Source organism: Dipteris shenzhenensis, chromosome 28 (genome assembly GCF_047967505.1).
Source record: "Dipteris shenzhenensis isolate YYH24624 ecotype China chromosome 28, Dip_SZ_1.0, whole genome shotgun sequence".
Lineage (NCBI taxonomy): Eukaryota > Viridiplantae > Streptophyta > Polypodiopsida > Gleicheniales > Dipteridaceae > Dipteris > Dipteris shenzhenensis.
Window position 1 is genome coordinate 42,358,515 of NC_141623.1, and position 17,375 is coordinate 42,375,889.

Here is a 17,375-nt window from a genome sequence, read left to right on the forward strand (position 1 = left end):
GGGCGGAGGGGTGAGGGGCGAGGGGTGAGGGGCGAGAGGTGAGGGCGTGGTGGCGGGCGAGGCGAGGGGTGAGGGGTGTGCGGCGAGGGCGAGGGGTAAGGCGAGGGCGGGGGGGGGCGAGGGCAAGGGAGTGAGGCGGAGGAGGGTAGGGAGGTAGAGGCTACGGAGGGAGGGAGGAGGGCTCGCAGGAGCTGTACGCATCACTCAGTAATGTAAAACTTGATTATACATATAGATGGGAATCAGGTCACCATTGTAAGTATGTATTTAGTAAATAAGTTGAAAATATTCCCTTAGAAAAGGGTCATAGCTCAATCAACATAGTACCCATATTATATATCCAAAATTTACAAGATCTCATTCATACCATTAGACTGTTTTCATCACTTGTCATAAGTACTAACCTCAATTGGCGTTATGTATTTGGGTCGGAATAGTTTTTAGTATAGGATATAATGGAGCAATATATTTATGTAATATCTAGTGATCATAGTTTCTAATATAGGATAAAATGGAGCATAGAGTAACGTTGTCATTTAAAAATGATAATATACCTTCTTTGGCCATATACAAGTATCATGCATTCATAAAAAAAGTTAGTCATAAAATACAATATAATGTGCCCATAATGCATGTACATTAAATCTTCACACGTTAGAATGTGAGAAAGGGAATAATTTAACTATGAAATCAGGGATCAATGTAGGAAATGGTCTTCTATGCACACATGTATGCTAAGGGTCCATCTAATACAATATTGGAAATTGATGTGAGTATGAGTGTATGCATCCATTGGTGATGTATATGAGTGTATGCATCCATCCGTGATGTATATTGTTGTACTAATCCATGGTGTTACGGCTTGAGTTGTTTGTAGCACAATTAATCACAACAATGTTGTATTTTTAAAAAGAAAAATGGCATAAAAATTTCATGCTGCAAAACACACACAAAAAAATGGCATTTGTAAATTGTAGCATTAATCCAAGCATTTCCTACAAACAATCTCCACCCATCCCTTTCCTGCTTACTCCTTTTGGCCACCTCCACCCTCTTATTGCCCTTCAAGACTACCTCTTGTCTCCTCACCTCCTTGCTTCCTCACCTTCTCACCTCCTTGCTTCTTTGCCTTCTGACCTCCTTGCATCATGCTTGTTGCTGGCGATTCCGTCCCTCCCCCCATTGGCCAGCTCCTCTACTCCTCACGTCGTCCTTCCCCTCATTTTGGTATCTCCAATGAATAGCTTGGGGGTCTTTTTTTTGGAGGGGGGAAGCATAAGAATTTCACAAGAGTGGAGTTCAAAGAAAACTTGCTGAAAACTTTATTGAACCACTGGTTATAAAAATTTGCTGATCAAACTAGTTTACAGAAGCCATGGGTCTACAAAAAGACCTCCTTTATTACAAACGTGTGTTGAAATCCAAGAAAAACACCTAGAGAAGCACTATGTACAAAATGCTTAAGCTGAAAATGGAATTAACTTAACCCAATACTAAAACCAGTAGAGAAGCCAACATGCTAACAAGAGATGCCAGAGGAGGCAAACAAGATAACTATATACAAAAACCCTCTTGCTGAAACATATGTCATCATTCATCTATCCCTAAGATGGTGCTACAAAGACTCCAGACACTTGATCATTCTCTGCCTCCACAGTGTCCATCACATTCCGGAGATCCTCATATTTTCCTTTATTTCTGTGATATTTTGATCTGTAAAGGTCATGCTCGGACTACACAGTACTATGCTCAGCCTGCACAATAGTATGCTCTGCCTGTAGGGATAGTAGCTCTGCATGGATTGTGGCATGTGTATCTTGTAATGCAGATTGTTGTTTTTGAATCTCCTTGAGGCCCTGCTCTTGAATCTGAAGCTGAGACTCCAACTCAGCTATTTTCCTCTTTGCTGTAGAATGGGAAGTGGCTAGGCAGTCATGTTTGGCTTGAAGTGTACTTTGGTCTTGTGCCAGCCTATCTCTTTCTGCGGTATGTGTGCATAAAACCTCCTGGAGTTGAGAGTCCCTCTTATGTAAGTGCTGCTCATGTTGTGCTTTCAACCTTTCCATCTCTATTTTATAGGCACTTTCCTTGCTCTGGAGCTGTTCGTTGTATTGTTGCTCTTGCACGCGTGCTTCTTTTTCCATTTCGAGACTTAGATGTTGCTTCTGGCACAAGAGCATCTGTGTATGGCTTGTTGCATTAAAAACAGCAGCCCCTAATTGGGCAAAGGTGTCATCCACAATTCTCTGATGTAAATGCAACGACCTTTGAGCCCAAGCATACCTGTCTTTAAAAGACATGTGATCAGCCATATTGATAACATTGCCTAGCTCTTCAAAGCTAGCCTTCATTCCTTTCTACTCCACTGTGTCCAAGGTTGCCACATTCGCTAGAAGATCGAGTCTGATGTAATCTGTAGGTGCTCTGGTAGTGCGGTTGTTTCACACCAAGGTCTACTGCAGAGGGATAGTGAATAGCTCATCGACGTCCTCTTCTTTCAGGTTGACAGGAGACCTCTTCCTTTTCATGCCAATGAGTAACCGCCTGTAATCTTCCTCCTGTCTATGTGTCTGTACCACTGTGGAGAATGATTGTCGAGATGAGGTAGCAAGATAGATGGACATCATATCATTCTCATGCACAAGAGGACACACTAGACACTCCAGCAAGAGACCACCCTCAAATAGATACCCTAGAATCGAGTCGACCTCCGTAGTAGCACACATGACGTCGAAAGTGCTGGGTGCAGCGTAGCTAGTACGTGGTCGGCAAGGAGGCACGGGAAGTGAGGGTAGTAGGAGTGATAAGCTTTGGGGGGCTGAGTGAAGTAAGAGTGCCTGCTGCCCATGTATAGTCCCGTCACCGCTCATGCCCAAAGTGAGATTGAGATCGAATGGCTCCTGAGATGTAGCACCAATCTGCGGTATGCATGATGTAAGGACCTAGGAAACACATGGTGAAGCAGTACCAACTGGATGATCATGGAGTGGCAGATCAAATGGCTCCATAGTAATATCTCCTTCCCAAACAGTAGCCATAATCGGATCTATAACAGTGTTGACCACTGAGGATACCCCGGTGAGATGATACGAGGGGACATGCGAAGAGGATGCCAAAGCCATGGAGAAAGCATCTGGGACCTGTGCAGAATTGACCCCCAAGTGGGCTCTTGAAGTGCATGAAGTACTGGGATCCGCCAAAGAGGAGACATGTAGGAGAGGTGGTGGAGTGGTGGCTGGAGCACGGAGAGAGAGAGGGTGAGATGCGGGAGAGGAAATGATGGTACTGGCAGGGGGTGCGGAAGAAGGAGAGGAAGAAGATGCCACCCGAGGCCGGGTGGGCAGATGGAAGCCGTGCATCTACTATAGGAGGAGGGGCAGCCTGCCACTGATGTAGAAGGCAGGTAAGATGTGGTCCACATGTGCATGTATGTGTCTTTCCGGGACGTTTTTGCATAGTGGCATGGAATGTGGAGTGAAATAGAGAGGCGAAGTCAAAAGGAGTCGCGGCTCGGTGAAGAGGGCATTCAATGCAGGGCGAATACTCCTTAAGATAAAGAAATGGCCAGGTGCTGAATATAAACGTGCAAAGAAATACCTCGCCAGTACCTCCTCTCTTCTCTGTCCCTACACTGCTTATCGGCAATCTTCTCCCTGTCTGTGCCACTTACAGCCCGCGAGAAAGGATGTCAGGAGCGGAGACTCACCATAAGCAGGCTGAATAGCAAGTGTGGGGAGACGCAAATAAGTGGACACCAGAGTTGGGGTGAGGATGTGGCGGGAACCCATAAACTCGAAGGTGTCAGATGACATGTCATAACTCTGGATGAAAGATGTATACAAGGAAATGTCCACCGGAGGAAAATCAATCTCATCAAACTCCATGAGGACGAGTGCCTCAATCTCCCCTGTAGATAGGATGGATGAAAGATGAAGAGATGGATCGAGAATGGTCTTGAATACCACCCGGAGTTGGGAGGAATTCTCATCATCAATGGGTGCATCTCGAGGTGCCACTCGTCGTGGGGCAAGAGCGGGTGAATAATCGGAGCCGCCATGGTCCGAACTGCTAGAGGAAGTGGGAGAATGAGCTGTAGGATGATCTCGGTCCTCGTCTCACTGTGATGCTGGGGCCCATTGGAGTAGCAGATGGAGTAGGTATCACACAAGTGCTCGATGGAGCAGATACTGAAGTAGAAGTACCAGCAGGAGAATTAGGGGCAGCAACTGCACCAGGTGCAGTGGGACCTGCAGGAGAATCCGGGGCAGCAGATGCATCTAGCGCTGTGGGAGGAGAAGTGGTGTTCCTGGGGAGCGGTCCCGATGTAGGGGGACTGATGGAGCTGCTTGTTGGAGTACTATGTGGCACTGGAGAGAGATGTGAAGGGGACCCTTGAGAAGTCATCTTTGCATAAAAGGGAGTGAAGAGTTTGTCTTTTGGCAGTTGAGGTTTGTACTTGATGCGACTCTCTGACATAGAGGAGGAGAGGATGAAGCGAGTGCCGGCAGTGATTGTGCAGGAGGGGGATGCAAAAAATGATTGCGGAGGAAGGGGGAAGTGATTGCGCAGGAGGGGGGAGTGATTGCGGGGGCTGATTGCTGAGGGGGTGATTGCGCAGCAGGGGGGACTGTTTGCAGGAGGGAGCGGGAAAAGGTGATTGCGCAGGAGGGGGGGGCTGTTTGCAGGGGGAGCGGTGATGGGGCAGGAGGGGGGCTGTTTGCAGGGGGAGGACTGATGGCGCAGGAGGGGGGCTGTTTGCAGGGGGGAGGACTGATTGCACAGGAGGGGGGGAGTGATTGTAGCAAGATGTATGACTGGAGGCTGTAGGGAGGGAGGGCGTGGGAGGGTAGGGGCTGGGGGGAGAGATGGCATAGGAGGTAGGGAGAGATGGTGCAAGGGGGGGGCAAAACTGTAAGGAAAGAGGCGTAGGGACTGTAGGAAGAGATGGAGTAGGGGGTAGGGAGAGATGGCGCAAGGGGGGGAAGCTGTAGGGATAGAGGCGTAGGGGGTAGGGAGAGATGGCGCAAGGGGTAGGGGCTGTAGGGATAGAGGCATAGAGGGGTAGGGAGAGGTGGCGCAAGGGGGCAGGGGCTGTAGGGATAGAGGCGTAGGGGGGTAGGGAGAGATGGCGCAAGGGGGTAGGAGCTGTAGGATAGAGGCGTAGGGGGGTAGGGAGAGATGGTGCAAGGGGGTAGGGGCTGTAGGGAGAGATGGAGGCTGTGAGAGTAGGAGGTGAGGGGAAGCTGAAGGAGAGGAAAGAGGGGGGCTGCAGCTGTAGAGGATAGTCCTTTGGCGGAGGAGGGGAAGAAAGTTGTGATGAATGGAAAGAAAAACAGCCGCTAGGGAGATGGGCAGCCCAAAAAGCAAGGGCTGCTAAAAATAGCTGATGCCAAGGTGGGTGAAGGAGGGGAAGGAGTGGAGAGAGAGAGGCATGATGATAGAGAGAGGTGATGGGGTGGAGAGAGAATGTACTTGGAAGAGAGAGGTGATTGTTAGAGGGAGTCAAAGGAACCGCTTCTCACCACTGAAGCTAGAGGACATGACTTGACCTCTTGCATCCACCACCAAGCCTAGAGTATACCGAACCTCCTTGTCCATCCTTCACCGAAGCTAGAAGACACCGAGCCTCTTTGTTCCCTTCACCACCAAAGCTAGAGGACACCGAGCCTCCTTGTTCACTTCACCACTGAAGCTAAAGGACACCGAAGCTCCTTGTTCCTTCCTCCACCAAAGCTAAAGAACATGGCGTGTCCTTTTCACCCAGGAGAGAGAAAGTTGTTTTGAATCACAGGAGAGAGAGAAGGTTGTTTGCACCAGAGAGAGAAGAGGTTCTACTGCACCAGGAGAGAGAATGGCCTTCTGCACCACTAGGAGAGAGAAGGACCTTCTGTAGCACAGGAGAGAGAAGGTCTTTTGTACCACCAGGAGGGAGAAGGTCCTTCTGCAGGAGAGAGCAGGAGAGAGAAGGTCCTTGTGCAACAATAGGAGAGAGAAGATCTTTTGTACCGCCAAGAGAGAGAAGGTCCTTTTGCAGCAATAGGAGAGAGAAGATCTTTTGTACCACTAGGAGAGAGAAGGTCCTTCTGTAGCAACAGGAGAGAGATCTTTTGTACCACCAAGAGAGAGAAGGTCCTTCTGCAACAGGAGAGAGAAGGTCCTTTTGCAGCAATAGGAGAGAGAAGATCTTTTGTACCACCAAGAGAGGGAAGGTCCTTCTGCAGCAGGAGAGAGAGGGTCCTTCTGTAGCAATAGGAGAGAGAATATCTTTTGTACCAGGAGAGAGAAGGTCCTTCTGTAGTAGGAGAGAGAAGGTCCTTCTGCAACAATAGGAGAAAGAAGATATTTTGTACCACCAGGAGAGAGAAGGTCCTTTTGTAGTAGGAGAGAGAAGGTCCTTGCAGCAGGAGAGAGGTCCTTTGTACCAACAGGAGAGAGAAGGTTCTACTGCAGGTAAAAGAGAGAAGGTAGTTGTGCACAAAGAGAGAGAAGGTGGTTGTGCACAGGAGAGAGAAGGTGGTTGTGCACCAGGAGAGAGAAGGTGGTTGTGCAAAAGAGAGAGAAGGTGGTTGTGCACCAAGAGAGAGAAGGTGGTTGTGCACTAGGAGAGAAGGTGGTTGTGCACGTGAGAGAGAAGGTGGTTGTGCACCAAGAGAGATAAGGTGGTTGTGCACAAGAGAGAGAAGGTGGTTGTGCTCCAGGAGAGAGAAGGTGGTTGTGCATAGGAGAGAGAAGGTGGTTGTGCTCCAGGAGAGTGAAGGTGGTTGTGCATAGGAGAGAGAAGGCAGTGTGTTTTGCGGGAAAGACGTCTCATCACCGGGCCCCGCCGGACATTTGACCGCCCTTGCACATAGGGGGCGCAGGGTCTATGAGACGCAAGATACCGAGACCCTAGCGTGCACCATCTGGAGCTGTAATGGTACCCATTGGTTGGAGCCTGAGAATTTCTTGGAGTCCTACACATCGGTTGTCAGTGGATACACTTGGGAGTTCTCTATTTCACCACCTTCACCTGGCTGATCATACATATCTTTTCTTTAGCATCACCACTCCTCGCCTTGCAATACCATCCACTTTACCACCCACGTACACGACCTACCATGACATACGTTTTGATCGCAATCTCTCGCCAATATACTCCACACGACTCTACACGTTACTCACTTATGTTGATCACATTCCTCTTCTAGAGGACCGTGCTGCTCTGACTAGCCGATCACTACATGAGGTTGCCCTTCATGCCTTCCCATACACCACATAATCCACTTGTCTACCACCTATTTGGTATGTGCCATGCAATAGTTAGTACAATCGAGTGTAAGGATCTTCGCCGACAACTCCAAACATGGCCTCTCGAGCGAATCGGACACAATACGTGAGTACCGTCATCTAGTCCGTCGGAAGAAACGAAACTTTGTTCTCTGGAGCGAGGAGGAATTATTAAACATTTTGTTTAGTAATAACTCCAAGGACTTTTGGCGGAGGTTCCTTAAACAGCGGTCCCCCTCACCAATCACAGATACTCAGGTCTGACATACCTATGCATGCACATTATATGACATCCCCAATCAGCCCACTCCTGATCTCTCGCACACAGCATGACCCACCTCTTGCACTCTATTCACCAAGGGGGGCATCAAGGATGTAGAAATAAAGCTTCATAATGGCCGAGCAAAAGATCATGAGGTCTTATGCACCGAGTTTGTTGCATACAAGATTGATATCCTAGCCCCTATCTTAGCAAAGCTGTTCAATGAAGCTATTTGCCTTGGTTTCCCTCGCACATGGACCCTCAACACCATCACACCTATTCACAAGGCAGGCGATCGCATGAGCCTAGAAACTACAAGACCATTATGATTGGGCATGTCATGTCCAAGATATATGCCTCAATACTTGGCATAGAGGTCAGCCGCTATGCAGAGATGCAGGGACTCAGAACAGAGGGCAGATAGGTTTCCAGCGTGATCATGGAAAATGGACCACATACTTACACTTAGGAGTGTCATAGAGGAGGCTAGGGCACGGAAGCAAAGGGTTTATTGTTGCTTTGTGGATTTCTGCAAAGCCTTTGACACAGTACCACGAGCATGTCTCATCTGGCGAATGCAAGAATTGGGCTATGGCCAAGAGCTATGGCCAAGAGATAGTCTGGGCTGTTATGGCACTATATGAGAGGGTTTCTGGTAGAGATCATACGGGGGGTGGATGGACAGATGAGATCATGAGCACTATTGGGGTCAAACAAGGCTGTCCACTTTCACCGACCTTGTTTGGCCTTTACATAGATGAGCTTGACTCTTTTATGAGGATCCTAGGGGGAGCTGGTTTCTCTCTCGTCAGTTCCTTGTCAAGATTCTATTATATGCTGATGATGTATGCTCTTATCTTGTGACGATAGTGGTAAGCAGCCTATGGCCAAGCTCTATGGCAAGATCTTGGAACAGAAAATGAGTCAGTGGGCAGAGGCAAGGTCACATCCCAAGCAGGTTTCAAGCCCAGGCATTCTATGGTGGACCAGCTGGTCACAATAAGAGCAGTAGCAGAAGGAGCAATGGGTAAAGACAATGCTCTATATTGATGTTTTGTAGACTTCAAGACACGGTTCCTAGAGAAGCTTTGGGCATGAATAACAGAAGTAGGAGTCCCCCAAAACCTAAGGGAATGCATGCGCTGACTTTACAAAAAGGTGTTGGCTGAATTGGCCAGGCCACTAGTAAACGACTCAAGATTAGGTGAAAAAGTCACTATTACAGTGTCAAGCAAGGATGTCCCCTGTCACCAATACTATTTAGGCTGTCCACTGATAAACTAGATGATGGGATGAGGGATCACAGTAGTCCCGAATTGCAGGCCATACAATCCTTCTGTTGCTGTATGCAGCCGACATGGTCCTATTTACAAATGCTAAACATGGACTACAGATACACTTGGATGCTTTACAGGAGTTCTACAGATTTTCCAGCGTGCAGGTAAACATTGCAAAGGCCAAGGTTAGGATCATTGGGAAAAGACACATGCAACCCACTTCCACATTTGAGAGAGAGGTATTGGAGTTGGTAACTCCTAGATCTCACAGACAACTACAAGCAATACATGTTTCTGAACAGAAGGATCCTAGGGGAATAAAGACACTTTTTGGCCTACAAAGCAAATGCAGAAAGTACCACATCTGCAATTGGGGAATGCAAAAATTTCTATACACTACACTAGTGCAGACCGTCATTTTTTATGGATCTAGGCTTGGGCTTCAGGGCTCACCAGAGGCTCACAGAAGAGTGTAGAGAGAGTGCAAAAAAGGTTTCTAATCGAAGATCTGGGAATCAAGGTTCATCTCTCTTCAAAGGGAAACTAATATGCCAGCAGCTACACACCAGCTCCCACGAACTCCAAGTAGAGACTGGTAGATGGAAAAATGTGTCACGAGAGGATTGGGTCTACAGCTCATGCCCATCATGGGACATAGAGGACGAATGCCACGCACTCCTCACCTGTCGACCCTATTAGCGCATTAGGCAGAAATACAAATAAAGACATACACACACACTAGCTGCACATCCTCTTCGACCAGCGACTGAAGAGAATGTACAGCCTACATCAAGGGGGTATTGGCACACCATAGTAAGTCTTGGATCGTGAGTCGCATGCTCATGAGCATACTCTGGGACACAAACACATGAACTATTGTTGTTAATAGCTCTTTTCAGAGCTGCAATATGTAACTTTTTCACTGATTCACCTTTGTCCTATAGATCCTGTTGGGTCTCCAACGGATGTTTATAATGTCATATCATATCATATAGCAAAACTATGGCACCAGGGGGTGAAGAAAACAACAGTAAACCCAAGGAACGGCAGGAAATCTGGTTCCTCTGGAGCAAGAAAATGCCACACCAGTAGTGGTTATATCCTGAATGTGGTCTCCCTCTAAGGCCAAACGTGTTTGTATCCAAACTGGATCAGACCTGCATGAGGGCAGCAAGAGATGTAGACAGCCCATGTTTGTATGGGCTGTACAGCGGCTGGCACACCAAAGGAAGGGCCAGCATAGGAAGGAAAGGGTGGGAGCAAGATAAAGGGGGTAGCAGAAGTAAGAGTGGGCTGGAAGAATCAAGGTGCAAGGAAGAACATGGGAGAAGAGAGGCCCTTTATGAATTGTTGCAAGGGGGGAAGCAGATTGTAAAAGCAGCAGGGAGCTACTAGTCAATCATCAGCGAGGTGGACTTGTCTGTCTAGATTCAAGACAATTCAAAGAGAACTAGGCCCAATATGCAATATAATGGACAGAAATTCCATTAGGAGCAAAAGAGAATTGCACAGAGTTCTGGAGGAGAGCAGAGATATGTAAGGGCAAAGGAAAGCAGACAGGTTGATTGGTAAGAACTAATATAGTGGGGGCATTGGTGAGGTCTGGGGAAAGGAGGAAGCAATTTTTCTGTCTTTGATTCCATCTCAAGGAAGTTCATTGGTGAGAGTTTAAGGAAACAATGTATCCACATGACATTTGACTTCATATAAAACAATAAGCACAAACTGAGCTAAGTAGACGTTGGTACCTATCAACTATACAATGGATTTCTGTTGTTTGTCTTCGAAGTAATGTACTGCCTGCTACTTCAAAATGTGATTCATATAGCATGAGCTCTTTGTGCCCTGGAAGAATATCCCCTTAAGGTCTTTTTCTGCTTTTACATTTTCACATGCTTTTTCTAAGAAAATTATTCTTCAAAGTGATGATTGCAAATATTTCTTTTTGCCTGATTGTGATCATTCTGTTTGACACAGGCTACTGCATGTTGCAAACTGGGAATGATCTACACCAAACAACACCTATATGAAAAATCTATTACATATTTTGAGATGTTTTTTAAAATGGCGTGCACCTTGAAGGATCCACAAATGATCGATGCAGCAAGAGTGAATCTTGGATTTGCAAGGAATGCTGTTAGAAGGGATAATTTATAATGGTCAATGCAGCACCTTATTGAAGATTCAACAAACTAGACATGAACCTATATAGAAAATCAGACTGATGCTGGATGCTCAATTCTATGCTTTATGATTCTGTAATAAATACCTCACAACATCAAAATAAAATTTGGATTTCTAGTAGTCTTGATCAAACAGATCTAGCACTCTTTGATCTTTGACTGCTGACCTTGGTCTCACATAATTTTTTTAAAATATGTACAGATAGTAAGGACCCTCTTCCCCTTCTTTCTCTCTCATGTCGCAAAACTTGATGTGTAATGCTGGGGTAAAGCAAGAACTTTTGCTATCTCCCACTTTTTTTCGGCCCCCTCATACTGTGATAGAAAACGTTCTTGAGAAATGCAGGACAGGAGGGTATGATGTTTCCGCTAGGCTGCTTTTGTTGCATATAATATATTATTGACAGCATATCTAGGAAGGGATAACAGACTCAAATGCGAGGAGAGGAAATTTATTTTAAAATCTTGTGAATTGTGATAGACAATGTACATATTACAAAAAATGTGTATCCTAAGACAAACAGGTCAAGGAGCAGACTGTATTTTTATATAGAGGGCTGCTGGAAACAATTGCCTTTGGACCCTTGACTTCCTTCTCTTATTGATCCTGAGACCTGATCTCACATGGTGTGCCTTCCCACTGTCCTTTCTTTCTTCTTGATGATGCAGCTTGATTTTTGCCTCGTGTTTTGTTACTTGAACTCCTTGCACCATTGACTCAATTCTATCACCATTGTCCCTCTGTTCTCTATTGTTTCTGGTTGTTTTCCCTTCCTTTCTCATCTTCCTCATTGTTTTTCTTTTCAGCCTCTTTTCTAAAAAGCTTTGTCCTCCCTGTTTTCTTGTTTGCTTATTTCTTCCTTCAATAACCTCTACTCTTCTTCATCATTCCTGTATTTCCTGCTGCAATTCATCTTGTTTGTTCATCATGATAATGCTTCTATCATAGGGTAATAGGTTATCCCTAGTATGGTCTTGTAGGCTAGTACTAATTAATGTGCTAGTATTATTAGTTCACCGTGATAAAGTCAACTCTTGTAACATATTGTTGCCCCATGAATCCAGGCTAGGGTCTAGGATTTTAGTGCTAGCCTTCATAGTGATGTACTCTCAATTCTGTTGTAACACTTTCTTGCACTTGATTGTTAACGGTCTACAGCTCGTCTGCTTGCTCCTTTGCTTCATGTTTCTGCTCCATTGCTTTTAGGCAACCCTACAGTGGTATCAGAGCTTGTGTTTCAGCCCTGCCCTTTGCTGTCCAAGCTGTTTGGAGCAGTTTTGTCACGTGACCTTGGGAGCTATACTTCAATCGACCTGTTCAGGGCCAGCTGCCACCTCAACAGGCTGTTTGCTTATCTGTGACAGATTTTTGACACTGGCAGCTGGCTGGATCTTACCCCTGCTTGAGACTTCTTTTGGAGCTGCATGGAGCTGTTTCTTTGCAATGTGACTATTTCTGGGAACAGTCTAGAGCCTCTTCTCTGCTATGTGGCTTCTGCTGCAGGAGCACTTTTGAGCTCAGCAACTGCTGTTTTCCAGCTCTAACTTCCTGCCAATCACCCTTTGGAAATCGCATTTTAGGCGATTTGTGCCTTTGTGCATTTCTGAGCTACTTCTGAATTTCAAAGCTGTTCAGCTCTCTTTTGAAGCATTTTTGTGCATTTTTGTGGAGCAGCTTCCTTCCGAAGAACATTTCAAGGTATTGTTGTTGACTCTTCATCTATTGTCCCTGCTACCCCGTGCCTCCAATCCAGGAGACCGGGTGGGATTGAGAGAGATGCTCGAGCTCATGCCGTAATTGCATTGTCAGGTAAGAGAATGATAATCTCTCACATCGGATGGTTGGGACAAGTTAGCCTCTTTGTATTAGATACGCAATGAAGCACATGTTGCATATTTGCAGAAACAATTGATGGTTTGAAGATGGATGAAGGGGGAAGTACGGATGTCTATCTGACTAAGGTCAAGCTTCTAAAAGCAATTGGCCAACATTGATGAGGTTGTTCCAGATAGTCAGTTTGTGTCCACGATGCTGAGTGGGCAATCCCAACCATCGCAACTTTGATCAGTGGTCATTTTATTGTTGTAGGGAGAGCAGAACCATGCTAATCGGAATGCCTGTATTTGAGATGATCAGACTTTTGCTATCTGTGATAAGGGTGATGCAAAAGCATGAAGGCCTTGTGGGAAACCCAAGCATAATTGTGATAGTACTTCTCATGCCAACAAGAATCTCCGAATGCTGAAAGTGCACGAAATCAGAGAAGAAGGATGCAGTCTAGGTTTGCAGATATTTATGCTTCATCTTCTCGTGAGAAGGATGAATCAGCCAATCTCACGATGAATCAGCCAATGTTGCTCACCCGATTGGGCTTTTATGGTTACATGCCAGTACAATCGTTCTATTCATGATTCATGCATGACAGTTTCTCATGCATTCAGCACTTGTTATTTTGACGATGGTGCTTCTAAGCACATTACTTGCTGCAAGAAGTTGTTTCTTTCTCTGCGTGATGCATCGAAGGGAGGCACTGTGACTTCAGGTTATGCGGTGGAGGGCATTGGCAAAGTCGGGCTTACTGCAGGGTCATCCTGTCTCTGTTCAGGATGTTTTGTATGTTTCAAGAATAAAAATGGATCTCTTATCCATTTCAGCCATTGCTACATCAGGATATAGAGCCATCTTGGATGATTACTGTAGTGCCATCTATGATTTCAGAAATGGTAATACCATTTTTATAAATGGAACACTAACATAGGGTCTCTATAGACTTAATGCCTATGATAGAGAGACATATACTACAGGACTTGCAGCAAAGAATTCTGTGCTTGCCATATGCTAAGTGTGTGCATATGAAATAGTACAAGTTAGTGGCTAATGCTAGATTACTCATGGAAGCCTTAATAGGGTTTATCTATTTATACCTGTTCTTTTTTTTATAAAACATGAGCTGTACAATGCATGCAAGTGTGGTCTCTCTCTGTCTCTCTCGTGAGGGATCACTATTAGTTAAGAGTGATGGTGAGTCCCATAGATCCTTTAGGGTCTCCCGCAGACTTTAATACAATCATATCATATCATCTCTCTCTCTCTCTCTCTCTCTCTCTCTCTCTCTCTCTCTCTCTCTCTCTCCCCACACACATACCAGACAGAGTTTGGAGTTTACCCACTCTATCTTGAGCAACATACCAGGTAATCACATACCTCCAACTGAGTCAAGGATTTTGGGTCTTGACCTTAGGCCGACATACATCATGCCATTACATATGAGGGTGATCAAAGGTGTTTTGTAGATGGTTTACAAGTCTGGAACTCCACATGCTTTTCTATGAGTTCATTAATGCTGACCATCAATCGGATCAAATTTACAATGCAGTAAGAAATTTCTCTTTGCCGGCCCCAAGAATGTAAAATATCCACCTTCTTGGTCCCATTACTACTGGCGTCTATGGGGTAATTTCAAAGGCATGTACCTCTTAAAGCATATCACTAATTCAAGTTCTATTTGTGGGATGATACAAGGGTATTGTAGTCCTTGTTTTGATAGAGATTCTGATTGCATGACTAGTGTAAGGGTCCAAGGAGAGGGTTTATTTATTGCTCCTAGATTTAGAGTTGAGTTACCAAGCTTTATTCGTATGCTACATTTGAAACGGCAACATTACATAGTTGCCGTTTGAGGTTTGTAAAACATTCCCTTAAAGAACTAAAAATTCATATACATATAAATCTTATAAAAATCAAAATCCCAAAATGTACGCAATTCACATCTTGATGGTAAAAAATGCATTAAAAGTTAGGCTTATTGAATTTCTAGTGTCATGTACTAGGAGCACAATGTGAAATCCAATTGTGATATGGAAAAGCAATTTAATGCTTTCAAGTTATGGAGGTCTAAAAGGTTAAATTAATGTTTTATAAAAAATGCTTAAGGTAATTGATGTGTTAAGTTCAAAGTGTCTTTTTAGATTATTTGTATGGTCATCTTCACACCCAACGGTTGAAAGTCTACCCTTTTAGGTACAAACCTTTCTCTACTTGATGCTTAAATGGGAGTTAAGAAGTCATTGATGTCTGCAAAAATTTAAAGAAGTGCCCTCTGTTACCACATTAGAGGGATAGAACATGACATTGATGCATCGACTAATGTATCCCTACTTCTATTCTTTCACATCTCCAAATTATGGAAATGTTGCTACATGACATACCACTCTCATGGCTCTAGCTCCTCCGTGTAGCCATACACCCCACGTGATGCATGATGTTTTTGCCTGCACTGCCCCCATAAAAAATCATTGAGATGGATCTTATAGAGGCCAAGAAATGATTCTTTCCCTTGTTCGCTTGAACCCACTTCAAGGCAAGAATCATCTCCATAGGCCATGTGATAGCCTATGGGGATTGCTTTTGATTGCTAATGACTCGAGCAACCAAAAAAATTGCACGAGATCCATCCTTCAACTAGCTAGCTGCGCACCATTAGAATCACCTAGAGAGTTGAGGCGGTTGAGCTAATAGCCTAGCTCTTTTGTAGTGCACAGCTGGAACACAACCTAGGAGCTTAGCAATGCTTTATGTTGAGGACCAGATGGGCGATGACCCACAATAAATGTTTGACCTTATATACTTTTATTAGTGGGTCGATGATAGCATTGCCCCTCAAATAAACTTCGAGTCAGGCTTGCCACCTTCTTGCATGACCACTCAATCATAGCCTCTATCCCAAATGCAGATCTACCTTAAATTATACGGAAACTTGCTGCATGTAGTTTCTAAGCTCAAGTGTAGATCACTAAAAAAGGGTTGAAGCCTTGTGAAGATGATTGCTAAAGATATTATGGGGTAGACAACATAAAAGGTTCATGTATAGTGACATGACTACATTTAGAGTCTTATGTTCCTAATTTGTCTATAGCTCTATACATATCAATATAGCTTTTCTAGCACTACCTCCTTAGAGTGACAATGGAGACTTGGATTTTCCTTTCATTTGTGATTTTCATTTTAAAATAAGGTTGCTTATGTGAAAGGTTATGTCAGGCTATATCAAACTAGGAGGTGCTCTATATATGTAAAGGTATGTATGCTTTCCAATATAATAGGAGGTAGTAGTGCCCACACACACTTGTACGTCATGATTACAAAAGCATCATGGTTTTTCCTTTCTCAAAATTTCCTCTCTCTCTCTCTCTCTCTCTCTCTCTCTCTTATAGAATTAATTACGACATTTCTTATGTATTGAAGATTATCCTATTGCTCCATGCCACCTGGTATAAAGTTTACTCCAAATAGTTAAGCCACTTGGGAACTTATCTCCCATATATTATAGCACTTTGAGAGCCATTGACCCAAAACAACTGATGTCACGCCCAACTCCTCAAATTTTATGATGTTATGTGCCTCGTGTTCATGCTCATGAACTAGAGTTGAACTACCTGTGCACACCTCCATCGATGACCTTTGAATAGTATGCATACTAATTATGGCCTTTGATCACCTATCTAGAGAGAAGTATACCTTGAATATTCATTTATGAAAGTAGTAGATGACATCATAAATTATACCGATCATGCACCATGATTGTACAACTCACAATCTCTTATGTATAATGCAATGGTGGTCGGAGAGGGCAAGGAGACCACGAAGTTAGAAGTAGCAATGGAATTGGTCAACATAGGAGAGGACATGATTGTGAGTTTCGACTATGACAATCATCACCCTTCCTTCCACTTAATGCATTTCTTTAGGCCTTTAGCTTCATCTTTTTGCTTTACATTGTTTGCTTATACTACATCATCTCTTTGCAATTCTTCCTTGTTCCTTACGTGAAGCATAATTTCTTGTGGATGTGGCATCCTATACACTTCATCCTCCCTTCTTTGCATTTGTTTGACTCAATCCAATGTTTCATCATTTCATTTTATCTACTACTCTAGATAAAATGCAAACTCATATGCTGATGCACGAGAGGGCTACAAAGCATCACAGGAAAACAAATGCAAACTCCTATGTTGATGCACGAGAGGGCTACAAAGCATCACAGGAAAACAAATGCAAACTCCTATGTTGATGCAGGGGATGACCACAGAGAATTACAGACGAACAACATGTCCAACCAATGGGCCTTCTCTGTGGAGTTACAATTACCATTGCGAACATGTCCTTCATCATTGCAATTGTTGTCTTGTGCAGGGATGATATTAGCAGTGCCTACCCCATGCTATGAGGCAGGTTATGGCTCCGACAGGCATAAGTAGGATTGGCACTCTAATTACATCACAGTGGGAAAGGGTAAGAAGAAGCTCAAGCTACCAATTGCAACGAGTAAGTAGGATTGGCATGACTAAGTAAGAAGAAGCTCAAGCTACCAATTGCAACGAGATGAC

General features: G+C 44.6%; 1 protein-coding gene across 2 annotated transcripts in view; it reads left to right on the plus strand.

Moving 5' to 3' along the window:
- Nucleotides 1-11,328, plus strand: part of LOC147883585 (uncharacterized) — a 126,071-nt gene extending 114,743 nt beyond the window's left edge. For both annotated transcript variants that reach the window (XM_087400021.1, XM_087400022.1), the window contains one exon: nucleotides 10,783-11,328. In XM_087400021.1, coding sequence (XP_087256147.1) covers nucleotides 10,783-10,962 — 180 coding nt within the window. In that variant the 3' untranslated portion in view covers nucleotides 10,963-11,328. The remainder of the gene's footprint in view (nucleotides 1-10,782) is intronic.
- Nucleotides 11,329-17,375: the final 6,047 nt, after the last annotated feature.